Source organism: Capra hircus, chromosome 21 (assembly GCF_001704415.2).
Source record: "Capra hircus breed San Clemente chromosome 21, ASM170441v1, whole genome shotgun sequence".
Taxonomy (NCBI): domain Eukaryota; kingdom Metazoa; phylum Chordata; class Mammalia; order Artiodactyla; family Bovidae; genus Capra; species Capra hircus.
Window position 1 is genome coordinate 20,584,518 of NC_030828.1, and position 12,536 is coordinate 20,597,053.

At 51.9% G+C, this 12,536-nt stretch overlaps 1 protein-coding gene across 2 annotated transcripts; it reads right to left on the bottom strand.

The window, feature by feature from the left end:
* On the bottom strand, positions 3,788-12,216 carry ARPIN (actin-related protein 2/3 complex inhibitor). 2 transcript variants are annotated; one of them, XM_018066192.1, is made up of 6 exons: positions 11,749-11,844; positions 10,657-10,732; positions 7,188-7,320; positions 5,989-6,195; positions 5,407-5,570; positions 3,788-4,574 (listed from the first exon to the last, which is right to left on the bottom strand). In XM_018066192.1, exons 3-6 carry the CDS (start codon positions 7,198-7,200, stop codon positions 4,566-4,568), a joined length of 393 nt encoding a protein of 130 aa, XP_017921681.1. In that variant the 5' UTR covers positions 7,201-7,320; positions 10,657-10,732; positions 11,749-11,844; the 3' UTR covers positions 3,788-4,565. The 2 variants fall into 2 exon arrangements, with proteins under 2 accessions (XP_017921681.1, XP_017921680.1); XM_018066191.1 differs by lacking the exon at positions 11,749-11,844 and adding an exon at positions 11,996-12,216 and having other exon boundaries at positions 3,796-4,574.

The window sequence follows — 12,536 nt, forward strand, 5'->3', positions numbered from 1 at the left end:
GCTGGTGCGCTGCTGAGAGTGGTCCCCGGAAACATGTGCCGGCGCCCAGGGGCCTGACCACGAAGAGTCCGGCTTTCCGGCAAGCCTTGGAGGAAGGCTCTCTAGGATGGGTGGCTGGATGGCGGCGAAAGACTGCTGCGGACACCAAGGCTGGGGAGGGCCGTCACCTTGGCCGGCGTGGGTTGCCCACTCAGGGCCTGGCCAGGACGCGAACGCGGCTCTCTGCCCTTTGTCTAGAGTGACTGCTTGACGCAGAATCCCGGCCCTGCGCAAAGCCGAGCCCGTCGGAAAAGGATGGGATGGAGAAGCAGAAACCGCAAAAGCAGCCGCGCTCCCAGGTGAAGACGAAGCGGGCGCCTCCCTTTGTCGGGGTCTGCGTTAACACGCACGGTCGTGCCTTTCGCTTGACACTGCAGAACGTTCCGAACATTAGGGAACATCTTTACTTTTTGGTATTACAAACAGTGCTGTAGTGAATTACATATGTGCCTCCTCGTGCAAAGGGGCTGTCTCTCCATGGTAGATAGCGAATGGTGGAATTAAGGGATCTTTAATGCAGTTCCTTTTAAAAGGTACCTGCGACCCCAAATTGGTAGGGTTTGTATTTTCTTTTAATACCTTAGTGGGGGGTGAATGGAGCACGTCCTTATATTGCAGATAGAGCTGCAAATGGGAATTAGCTGCCCAAAGGACTGTTGACGATATGTATAAAAAAGCCTTTTAAATATATTGAGCATTAGACCCAGCATTTGCAGTTTAGAATTTATAATAAAATGACTGTGGATGTGTGAAAAGATTTACCCTCAGGAACGTGCATCTCAGTAGTCTTATTTCGGGGGAAGTGGGAAGCAACAACTCATTATTCCAAAATGAGAAATTGGTTAAATGCATTGATCCACGTGCATACGAGAAATGTTGACATTATAAAAAATCATGTTGTGAAAGGTTTATGGTCTAGGGAAATGTTCATGGCATAGCTGTGAGTGGAAAGATTACTCGAAGTATATACAGGGACACTGTACTTTGTAAAAGACTAGAAGTATATACACCAAAGGTCTTGCCTGGTGGCTCAGTGGTTAAGAATCCACCTGCCAAGCAGGAGAGGCAGGTTTGATCCCTGGGTGAGGAAGATGCCCTGGGGGAAAAATGGCAATCCATTCCAGTATTCTTGCCTGGAAAATTCCACGGACAGAGGAGCCTGGTGGGCTATAGTCCATGAGGTCGAAAAGAGTCGGACATGACTTAGCAACTAAACAGCAGCAGCAGCATAGCTACTAATATATAAATTTTTTATGTTTGTAAATCAATTTTTAATGGAAAAATTTTTAAAATATGGAAAATGGTTATATTTAAAATGTAACTGACCAACCCAAAAGACCTTCCCCCTCAGTAATAAATAGGCAAAGGAACTGAATAACAAACAAGGATATACATCTAGGAAACAAAGATGAAAAAATATTTAAGCTCACTATTACTGGAGGAAAAGGCTAATTAAAGTATTAACTTTAAAATTAAAGTATTATTTTCACCTTATCAATTTTTAAAATATTATCACATCCAAATCTGGCAAGAGTAGCATGAAAATAGTCCTTTTCTGCCTTGCTGGTGAGATAATTTAGTAAAGCAACCTGGCAATATGACAAGATCTTTACACAAGAATCCCTAGATTTCCAGTAATCTGACTCCTGGGAATCCATCCCTAAGGAAATGACCCCCAAATATAGTCAAAGGGGAGGGGCAGGCAGGTGAGAGAACTATATAACTTAAAATAGCTTTTGACACAGCTCCAAATAGGGATCAATTAACTACCCAAATTTTGGAAAATGACAGAACTATTAAGGCTGCTGCTGCTGCTTAGTTGCTTCAGTCCTGTCCAGGCTCCTCTGTCCCTAAGATTCTCCAGGCAAGAATACTGGAGTGGGTTACCATGACCTCCTCCAGGGGAATCTTCATTAAGGCAATCAGTCTTAAAAACAACAGTATGAAGACTATGTAGCAATATAGACAACGGTTATATAATCAGTTGAAAAAGGATTATCAAATTTTATGTGTTGGTGTAATATTGCAGTAACCATGTACAGAAATTGTATATTCCAAGGTCAAGCCACTCTCCTATCTCCATGGCTTTGTAGGTCCTTTTCTCTTGCTGGAAAGTCCCTTTCCACCAGCCTGCCTGAATATCTTTCCATCTCCTCTGCCGCTGCTATAGACCAGATCACTCTAGGCTCTCCCCCCGCCCACAGCAGCAGTCTCCTATCTGGGCTCATTGCCTTCAGTTTCTCTGCAGTCAAGCAATCTTTGAAATATACAAATCAGATCATATTACTCTCCCTGGGATCACTGGCTTCCAAGATATTAAGAATAATGTCCTAAAACATCAACACTTAACATGCTGAAGATGCCATGCCTGACCTCCAGCCTCTCCTCCAATGCAGTTCCACTCCCATCACTCTCTGAGCTCCAGCCATGATGGCCTTTTCCTTCCAGGAGCCCGTCCCCAACCTGCTGAGACCCTGAACCTAGCTGTTGCCCCGGGCTTCCCCGATTGACACACCATGCCTGCTTATTTAGGATGGTGGCCTGCCCACAAGAGCTTGCCCTACCCTTTGGGCAGCAGGATGCTCCCCCGGGTGCCTCTCCCCAAGTCAGTGTCCCCAGTCCTCCTCCTGTTTAAGCCCTCCTTGGCCACCACATGCTTGAGGTCCCAGCATGCTCAAGGTGAGCCAGTCCCATTCAGGCACAGGACACTAGGGAAAGCGGCTTCTATAGTAGCTGGAATGAGAACGAGATGTGAACTGAGACAAGGGCAGCAAGATCAGAAGAGACTCAGGAGCGCTCCAGCCACCTGTAACTTCAGTCAGTCTAAGTGAAGTGTTAATCCCAAGCCTCACAGCCATATTGTTGAGTCCAGGCTCAAATATACAGGGAGGCAAATGACAGTTTGAACCATGATAATACATGCTGGGACCTCAACCATGAAAACCATATGAAAAAAAAAAAAAGGAAATAATAATCACCTGTGCCTCTTGGGATGGTTGTAACAAGTAAAACACTGCAAGTGCTTGGCACAAGTACTAGAACCAAGAGGCCTTCCTCAGTCAGTGACTATAATTATCATTACAGAAAGCATCTAGTATTATGTTTGACCCATTAGGGGACTTCGTTAGTTTACCATCACCCCCTTTCCCCTGAGGCAAGCAGGATCTACATTCTAAGTCCCTACCTATTCTTAGGATATGTAGATTTCAACACCTGATTTCTTCATTGATGTGGATGTGGGCATATTACCCCACAAGATAATGTTCATGATCAAAAGCATATGGCTTTTGGGACTTCCCTGATGGTCCAGTGGACTCTGAGTTCCCAATGCAGAGAATGTGGGTTCGATCCCTGGTGGGGGCACTAAGATCCCACATGCTGTGTGGTGTAGCCAAAAAAAAAAAAAAGATATAGCTGTCTTATAGGGAGGTTGCTTAGTTTATCAGAGAAGGCAGTGGCACCCCACTCCAGTACTCTTGCCTGGAAAATGCAATGGACGGAGGAGCCTGGGGGGCTACAGTCCATGGGGTCGCTAAGAGTCGGACACGACTAAGCGACTTCACTTTCACTTTTCAATTTCATGCATCGGAGTAGGACATGGCAACCCACTCCAGTGTTCTTGCCTGGAGAATCCCAGGGACGGGGGAGCCTGGTGGGCTGCCATCTATGGGGTCGCATAGAGTCGGACATGACTGAAGCGACTTAGCAGCAGCAGCTCAGTTTATACTTAATAATAAAAGAGTCAGTGTAGAGGAATCCTTTCCTGAAATTTTACTCATTCATAAAAAATTCTCAAGGTACAAAACAAGAAAGAAAGGTGTTATCCAAAATGTGGCATGTGGCCTGGCAGAGGGAATCAGAGAGAAGATGAGCTAGCCATGCCTATGAACGAGCTTAGCCTCCGTAAAAACAGCATCCCCAGGAAAACAGCCAAGGGAGGTCAGGAGACAGGAACCCCCCAGGTAGCAGAGAACCAGAGGAAGAAAAAGAACTGGCAGTTCTGGGGGCCGAGAAGGGCACGAGGGAAGAGGAGGCTTGAGCAGGAGGGCAGAGGCCCCTAACACAGAGTACTGGAGAGGAGGGCAGCTGCAGGAGGAAAGCAGGAAATAGGACAGAAGGAGGCTAACTTCTCCTCGGAGCCACTCTGCGTACAGATGAGGGATTGCCCCCAGTTCTGCAGCAAGTCCAGATCTTCTGACTGCCCCAGGGGGGCTGGCCCCCTGCCTGCCTCCACAAACAAGGCTGCCGCTCAGGGCAAGGGCCCCCATGAAAATGTCTGGGGAAGGCTAGACTCACAGCCAGGGAGTGACCCTCCATGAGCCACAGCCTGGCGCCCCACGGCTAACATCGGGGTCTTTGATTTGATTTTAGCAGAGCTTGTTTGAAGAGTATATTCCATGGTGGCCGTAGGGAAAAACCAGGTAAGGCTGGGTGGACCTGCTCCCCTGAGCTCCAGAGTGAAAGCTGATGGAAGAAATGCTCAATGGTGCCGGTGGGTCCGGGAGGTACCCCATCTCTCCCTGACCTCAGTCGTCCTAGAGGTAAAGAGAGAGAACAGAGTGTATTTCATAAACGTCTTCTGTTGTCATCAAACAAGGGTTCGCTCAAGTGGGGCCCTCGGCTGCCTCCCTTGGCCTCATCTCATTAGCATTGGCCCAGGGAGCCAGCCTGGCAATTCCCATTGTTTTATAGTCCAAGACTCACTTTATTAAGACAAAAGGGAATCCATTTCCTCTATCTGCCCCTGTTTTCTCTGGCTAATGTCTTCACTTCATCAGCTAGATAGACAGCCCGTTTTTTTGAGACTTGGTTTTAAACGTTCAATTTGGGAGTCTTTTGACACCAATTCAAATCTTAGGGTGAAATACAGCTCAAAAAACCAAATCAACTGTGAATTGGTTGAGGATCAACTAGGGGGCTGACCTTTGAGCCAAAAAAACTATTAAGGTCTAAGTCAGCCATTTTCCAGCCACTCTGGGCAGGAAGCCCAGAACAGAGTGGGGGGAAATGTTCATTCAGCGGCTCAACACGGCTAATGTATTCACTTGAAGTGGAAATGTTTGGAGCCTTCCTGGCATTAAGTCTCCTTGCTTCCCCTCTGCGCTCTCTTTTTCCTGTCCTTTACTTTTATAAATCTGTGGGGCTCTCTTGTTGATTGGCACAGTTCAGGCCCACCAGAAAGAAAGGTCCCTTCATGTCTTGAGGGACTTTTTATCAGGCTCACACTCAGGAAGTCCACCAAAGCTGGGAGTAAAGTTATGTTGCTGTCTCTTTCTGCTACCACCCAACCGCAACCAGTCCATACAAAACTCCCGCAAGAGAGAAACCACACCAACGCCAGGCCCACAGCTGTCTCTCTGGACCTACCCACTCCTCATCCGCTGCACCATCCCCCTGCTCTCGAGTCTCGCTTGCAGCCCCCTCCGAAGACTTCTGGGCCATGATGTTGTCTGTCCAGGATGTTCCCGTCTTCCCATCACCAGCGAAATTACACTTGGTCACTGTTCCAGCCTCGAGTTTGGCTAATGAATCTGAAAGGAGAAGTTCACAATTCCCTCAGACTCCCTTCCTTTCCCTCAGAATTCCCTCACACTGTCTGTCCTCTCTCCACGTGGTGGAAACCTAGTGGGGCCCGGCCCTTCTGCTGGGGTCCTCTAGGCCTGAGTGTGCTCAGGGAGCCCCTGGAGGGGACCCCAGATAGGAGAGGCCACCCACAGGAACCAGAGGATTGAGCAGCACCCTAGGATCCAGAACGTCCAGGCTGTTGCCCCCAGGCCACTTGTCCAGGGAACTGAGAAATCAATCTCAAGGGGTCATGTCTGCAGGGAGGCCGGACCTGACCTGCTCCGTGAGCCCTAAGCAGGAGGGGTAGGGGGCCCTCAGGAAGGCAGGAGCCCCCCCACAGGCCATACAGGGACATCAGGCCACAGGGAGGGCTGCACTGCTCACCTAGGAAGGGGCCGTCGCCTCGAGTTTTCAGCCGTACCCCAGCCCCGAGCTCGAGCTCCATGGCTTCCATCTCTGACTCAGGCATCCAGAAGGCCACTGTCTCAGCGGGGGTGAGGCTGTCTGTCAGCGCAAGCAGCTCCGGCTTATTCACCAGCCCCTTTAGCGCCTCGGGCGTCAGTCTGTCCGAATCACCCTTGGCTTCCACCTCTGCAGTGTGAACGTGAAATGTGCAGTAAATGCTCTCTGCCAGCTGTCCCCGTGGGCTTCCACCAGCACGAGGTGGTCATTACCAGAGTAAGAGCAAGCACTCTGGGAGGGCTCTTTAGAAGCCAGCTGAGGGCTGACTGTTGTACCTGCTCACACACACCCGCACTCCCATCCTGCCCCTGCTCATCAAGGAGTGCATGCAGAGGATTATGGGTAAGGGCTCCGGAGCCAGGCTGCCTGGTGTACATCTGCTTTACATGCTGTGTGACCACAGGCAAGTTACTTACCCTCTCTGTGCCTGACAAATAGGGTGAAACGCGGTACCTACCCAACGGGACTGACATGAGGTGTAAGAGAGCTAGTGTACATAAAGTGCTTAGCATGAGGCCCAGCACACAGCAAACCCTCAGCAGGCGTCAGTATTTTTACTATCTCTATTTACAAATGAGAAAGCTAGGGCTTAGAGAGGTTAAGTGATTTGCCCAAGGTTACACAGCTAGTCGGCGGAAGAGGCAGGATTCAAGCCCTTCACACAATGCTGCCTTCCCAGGGACCAGGCAGAGGTCTCCCCTGGCTGGGATGGGGTCTGCTGGAACCAGCAGCAAATTTGGATGGTCCTCAGATTCTCTACTGGCCTGCTTATCCTGGCCTGGGCAGAGCACAGGGGCTGAGCCAGGGTTCCAACAGCCTCTCACTGCCTACCCTGGAAATCCCAAATCTGCTGATCTCAGCTTGGGCATGGGGAGAATGACTCCACCAGACTGCAGGAGACGAGGCGCTGGGAAGGCAGCAGGCCCTCAGCACTGAGGTGGGGCACTGGGGACCCTCTGAGTGAACGGAGGGCAGGGAGAGTCCAGCCAGATGTCCCCCAGACCAGACACGGACTTCAATCATGCTGAGAAGACACTTTGTGGCGCCTAAGAGACCTCTGGAGGCAAAGGAAGGCCACAGTGTAGGACGGCCCCGGGGCAGGAAGGGCAGAGGGTACCTACTGTAAGAGGACATGAGGAAGCCTGTGTTCACCTTCCTGGTGGCGCTGAAGTTGGGCTCAATTTCATTTCCCTTGGGGTCAAACTTTCGGCGATGGATGCGACTCGGCCGGATATACAGCACGTAGTAGCGCTCCTGGGGCCAAGCAGAGAGAGTGAGGGGCTGTTCACTCCCTTCACCCCACAACGCACACACTCCCCACGTGCTCCGGCTGCAGCCCCCCAGCCTCACTCTCTACTCTAGAATCCCACCTTGGCTCCAAAAGATATTCAAGCTGCCCAGAGGGCCCCAACTCCCAATAATCATTCATTCATTCACATGTTGAGTAGAGCATGGGCCACACATGATGAACCATGGCCACACGTCCATGAGAGGGCAGGCTCAGAGCCCAACCCCACGGCCTCCACATGGTCAGAGCCAGAAAGAACAGGAAACCATAACCCAAGGACCCCAAATACCACGAAGCAGGAGTAGTGGCTGCCGAGATGCCACAAAAAGGGCACCGAGATGGAGTTCTGAGTGAGGGCTGCCACTGTTCCCCTTCCAACAAACGTGGGTCCTGCAGCATGTGCCGCTTAGCCTCAGTTTCCCCTGTTGCCTGGAGACAACGTGAGGTCTACTTTCAGGCATGTTGTAAGGATTCAAGAGAGAACAAAGGAGCAAGCACCGTGTAAACGTGAAGTGTGTGATACGTGCTGTCTGCCAGCTGTCCCAATCAAAACAGGAGACTACGTTGTAAATCAACTATACATCAAGAAAATTTTAAATAAACACTATGATCCAAAACAAAAACTAGAGACTGAAGAAGAGGAAACCACCACCTGGGACAAACAGGGAAGGCAAGTTCTCATAGTGTGGCGAAACCTGCAACTGTGCGAGTAAGGGTGTAGGAAGGATTTTAAAGGCCTGGACAGGCACATAAGACAAAAGCCAAGGTCCCATGTGGACGTCTCAACAGTGGAGGGGCCTTGGAAGCCTCATGGGAGTCTGAGCTGCGGAAGCACGTGGGGGATGATATGACAGGCCTTGAGTTGGCATCTGGAGTTTGGGTTTTACATGGCAGACCAGAGGGAATCCTGAAAGGTTTCTGAACAGCACCTAGACTATGACAGATGTCTTTCAGGAGACCAGCAGGCTGCAGGGCAGGGATGGGCGCTAAGTGCAGCCAGAAGGCAGGAGAGGGGGCGCAAGGTTTAATAAGGACAGGGTGAGTTCCTAAGGGCCCATGTGGGGACATGGAAGGGGAGGTGTGACATGGTCAAGGTAGGAAACCTGTAGGACCAAGCACTACCCACTTGGGGGAGGGCTGGAGGAGACTGGAGGCTTGCAGGCTGGTGGTTGGGGGCATATAGTGATTATTATTAGGAACGAGGAGGTTTGGAGAGGGGCTGGAGAACACCCTGCCTGCAGAGGACAGCTGGGTCAGTCCAGCCCCACATCAGTTCCTGCTGGGCTCTGTTGGGCAGGCTGGCTGGGGTTACGGACTGGGGTGCTCACTCTGCTGACCCGCGTGCTAAGGAAGGGAGGGCGAAGCAAAGCATCTCCTGGCCTGAAACTAGTGCTGAGCTGGAAGCTGAGGTTCACAAGGGGTGTGGGTGAGAAACTGGCTCCAAGTAGCCACAGGACTCTGGAACTTGCTGAGCTCAGTTCTAGAGATCAAGGAGATAAGTTGGTCAGTACATCTGGGGTTATTTGGAAGGGGAGGTGGCGTACAGATTCAGAACTTGTTGTTCAGTTGCTAACTTATGTCTGACTCTTTGCAACCCCATGGACTGCAGCATGCCAGGCTTCCCTGTCATTCACCATCTCCCAGAGTTTGCTCAAACTCATGTCTATTGAGTCGGTGATACTATCTAATCATCTCATCCTGTCACCCCCTTCTACTCCTGCCCTCAGTACTTCCCAGCATCAGGGTCTTTTCCAGTGAGTTGGCTCTTTGCATCAGGTAGCCAAAGTAATGCAGCTTCAGCTTGAACATCAGTCCTTCCAGTGAATATTCAGGGTTGATTTCCTTTAGGGTTGACTGGTTTGATCTCCTTGCAGTCCAAGGGACCCTCAAGAGTCTTCTCTAGCACCACGATTTGAAAACATCAATTCTTCAGCACTCAGCCTTCTTTAAGATCCAACTCTCACATCCATACACGACTACTGGAAAAACCATAGCTTTGACGATGTGGACCTTTGTCGGCATAGTGATGTCTCTGCTTTTTAATATGCTGTCTACGTTTGTCATAGCTTTTCTTTCAAAAAGCTTTTCAGAACTCATGCTCAGGAAAGAAACCCTTGCTAGTAGGGGATGGTGAATGCCAGCCAGGTGTGTCCATGGACGTCTGAGATGGGGGGCGATAAAGGGTGTGACACGAGGAGGCTGAGAGGACAAGAAGAGAAGGGCATGGACATGGGAGCTGAAGCCTCAGGTGGTATCCGCAAGGTAGACTTCACATTCAAGCTGGAAACAAAGGCCCAGAACACACAGCAACCCTCCTCCCACCTCAGGGTTCCACACTCATGCACACGCGAATGTCCAGGTCCACACTGGTGACCTCCTTTATAAAAATCCAGCATTCCAAAACACTCAGCCACACAGGGATATTAAAAGATGAGCAAGGGAATTCCCTGAAGGTACAGTGGTTAGGACTCCGTCCTTCCACTGCAGTGAACCTGGGTTTGATCCCTGGTCGGGGAACTAAGATCCCCGCAAAATGAGCTATACGTGGACAAAAAAAAAAAAAAAAAAAAGAATGCGAAAGCCCTGCTAAGATATTCACTACTCTGCAGATGGAGTTGCTTCAGGGCTCCTTCTGAAAGCAGACTCCAATAGTACATTTAAAGTAATTCAACACCAAACAACTCAAGGTACACATGATTTCCCAGCCACACAGCTGGTACCCCAAAGGGAAAGGTCACTGTTGACCTCACACCCATATAGGCAGGTAACTTTGCTCTGACCTTGTTCATCAGGTCCAGAAGCAGTGGGAACCACCAGACCAGAGGAGCGGGGCCAGGCCCTCGCCCAGAGCCACTCATCCTGCCTACCCAGAGAAGTTCCCGGCATTCTAGCTCTGTTCCATCGGGAGACAGGACCTCTTCAGAGGGCCTTCCAGCCCACTCAGAACCCACAGCTTGAGTCCTGAACCACTGACTTCACCCTCTTCTGCTCTCAGCCCTCCCAGTCCTGGCCCCAAACACACCCCTTGGTTTAGGGCCTGGTCTGTCTTCTCATCAAGAACCCAGTCCCCACCCCCCACCCTGGTCTGTCTGCCACCCAACACAGCCCTACTGATCCCTTCCATCCGTGGCCCCTTTTGGTTGCCAATCTCCCAGCCAACCCTCTACCTGCCCTGTGAGCCTCACAAGGAAAGAGCTGGACCCCAAGTCTTGGCACTGGCAGAGTCAAGCAGAGGGAGATACCCTGGTGGGTGGGAACCCTGAAGCCAGTGCCCTGAGGGGGCCCCCGGGAAACATCCTCACCTTCCTGCCGTGGGCATCCGAGATGCTGTGCCGGGATACGTCGAGTAATTCTCCCTCCAGCAGGATGCCATCTCCCCTGAGGGAGAGAGAGAATGAGGGCGTCACTGGCTCTGTCGTCCTCAGGAAAGAACCACAAGTGCAGTGGCCCCACCTGCAGGGCGTTACTGTGACCAGAGCCTCAGTCTTCACATCCGCCAAATGAGAGGAACAACCACCTCACTTGCTTCTATGAGGGAGACATACGACTACCTACCCAAAGGTGCTTTGTAAACTATTAAGCGTTTACAAAACATAAAGAACTTTACTTTTCTACGTAACCAAATTTGGGGGTGGGGTTCTAAGGTCTAAGCTGCTATCAAGTATCTCCTCTTTTCACCTGTTTTAAAGCACTTTCATATTTCTGTTCTCATTCTTATCCATTTTTAGAATGGAGAAACCCAGACTCAGAAGTTTCCTGAGAAGCCCAAGGTCACAGGGTCCCTCATTGAGAGGAACTGGACCCTCCCTTCCCAATTCCAGTTTTCATAAAAGCAGAACCTAGCGACTTCCGCCTTCGGAACTATGGAAATGGAAGAGGGGTGGGGGCAACTGAAGGGATGGGAATGAAATGAAACCTCCCTGGACCTTACCTGTCCCTACCCACCCCCGTTAAGCCCTTCATTCTTCGGTGGTGGTTGGTTGTTCAGTAGCTAAAGTCGTGTCCGACCTTTGGCGACCCCATGGACTGCAGCGCGCCAGGCTTCCCTGTCCTTCACCGTCTCCCGGAGTTTGCTCAGACTCCTTTCTTAAGGTTTTGTCATTGCAAATGGAATGGTCCATTTGTTCTCATAACCTCCGGGTCCATTATGGCAGGGCTGGGCCCTCCCGATCCAACAGGCCACCGGGCAGGCCTTGCGCTCCCCTAACCCTTCCAGGCCGACTCCCACCCGCTATCCCCGTCCCTGCAGAACACTGTCCTTCCGGAGCTGTGCAAAGGCCTGAAGACAAGGCAAGGGCAAGTGGCGGCGCGCGGAGTCACCGGGGCGGGGTAGAGACAAAGGTGGAGGTGAGTAAGCACCGCCTTTTGAGACCCGTTTAGGAGTCGAGACCGACCGTCTGTGAGCTTCACGCCGATCGGTCTCTGTGGGGTGCGCTCCGAGGCGAACACTGTGAGAGACGATCCCGAGGCCCCGGAGGTCTTCGGCGAGCCCCGCCTTTCCTCCCACCCGCACCCCATCCCGGTGGCGCCACCCCCACCCCAACCCCCGCGCGCAATCAGGGAGCCTGGATTCAAAGCAGATGCTCGCGAGCCGACGGAGGCCGGGCGGGGAGGCGGTGGAGAGACGCGGGCGGAGCCTACCGCTGGTGAGCGGCAGGGTCCCAGGCCCCCGGCAGCCGCGCGCTCCGCACCGCCTTGTTGCGGAGGGCGCTGTCGTGGTAGATGCGGCTCATCCTCTCCACGGCCGCGGCGCCCTAGAGGGCTGGCAAACCGAGCGGGCACGCGGGGCTGGGGGCAGCGCGAGAGGAAGCTTCCGGAGGACGCGCCGAGGCCGGCAATTCCCGGCTGCCGAGCAGGGACTGCGCGGCCCGGCCCCGGGCGTTCCCGCTCGGGATTTAAAGGGGCCGAGCCCCATTCCTGCCCGCAGGACCCTGCTTGGTGGGAAGTGGGCTTCCGGCAGGACCGGGCTGGAGCCTTAGCCCGAAGGTGGGGGTGGGATGAGGGAGAGAGCCACTCTCTTCTCTTTTCTCTCCCTCGTCCTTGTTACTAGTGGGAGACCCCTCCTCCTTACACGCACAAAGGGGAAATCGAGGCTCAGAGAGCGCATAGGATCAGCTCTGATAGTGTGCGTTTCCAGAGAGCAAGAATAGGAAGAAGAGAACGGCCCCTGAGGCGGCTGGGT

Bases quoted from the DNA above. Each gene is read 5' to 3' on its own strand.
- ARPIN (XM_018066191.1), bottom strand. From the start codon at position 12,087: ATGAGCCGCATCTACCACGACAGCGCCCTCCGCAACAAGGCGGTGCGG. The intron at 6,196-7,187 runs GTAGGTACCCTC...TTCACACTGCAG, and splicing joins CTTCCTCATGTCCTCTTACA to AGGTGGAAGCCAAGGGTGAT. The intron at 5,571-5,988 runs GTGAGCAGTGCA...TTCTCCTTTCAG, and splicing joins AGGCGACGGCCCCTTCCTAG to ATTCATTAGCCAAACTCGAG.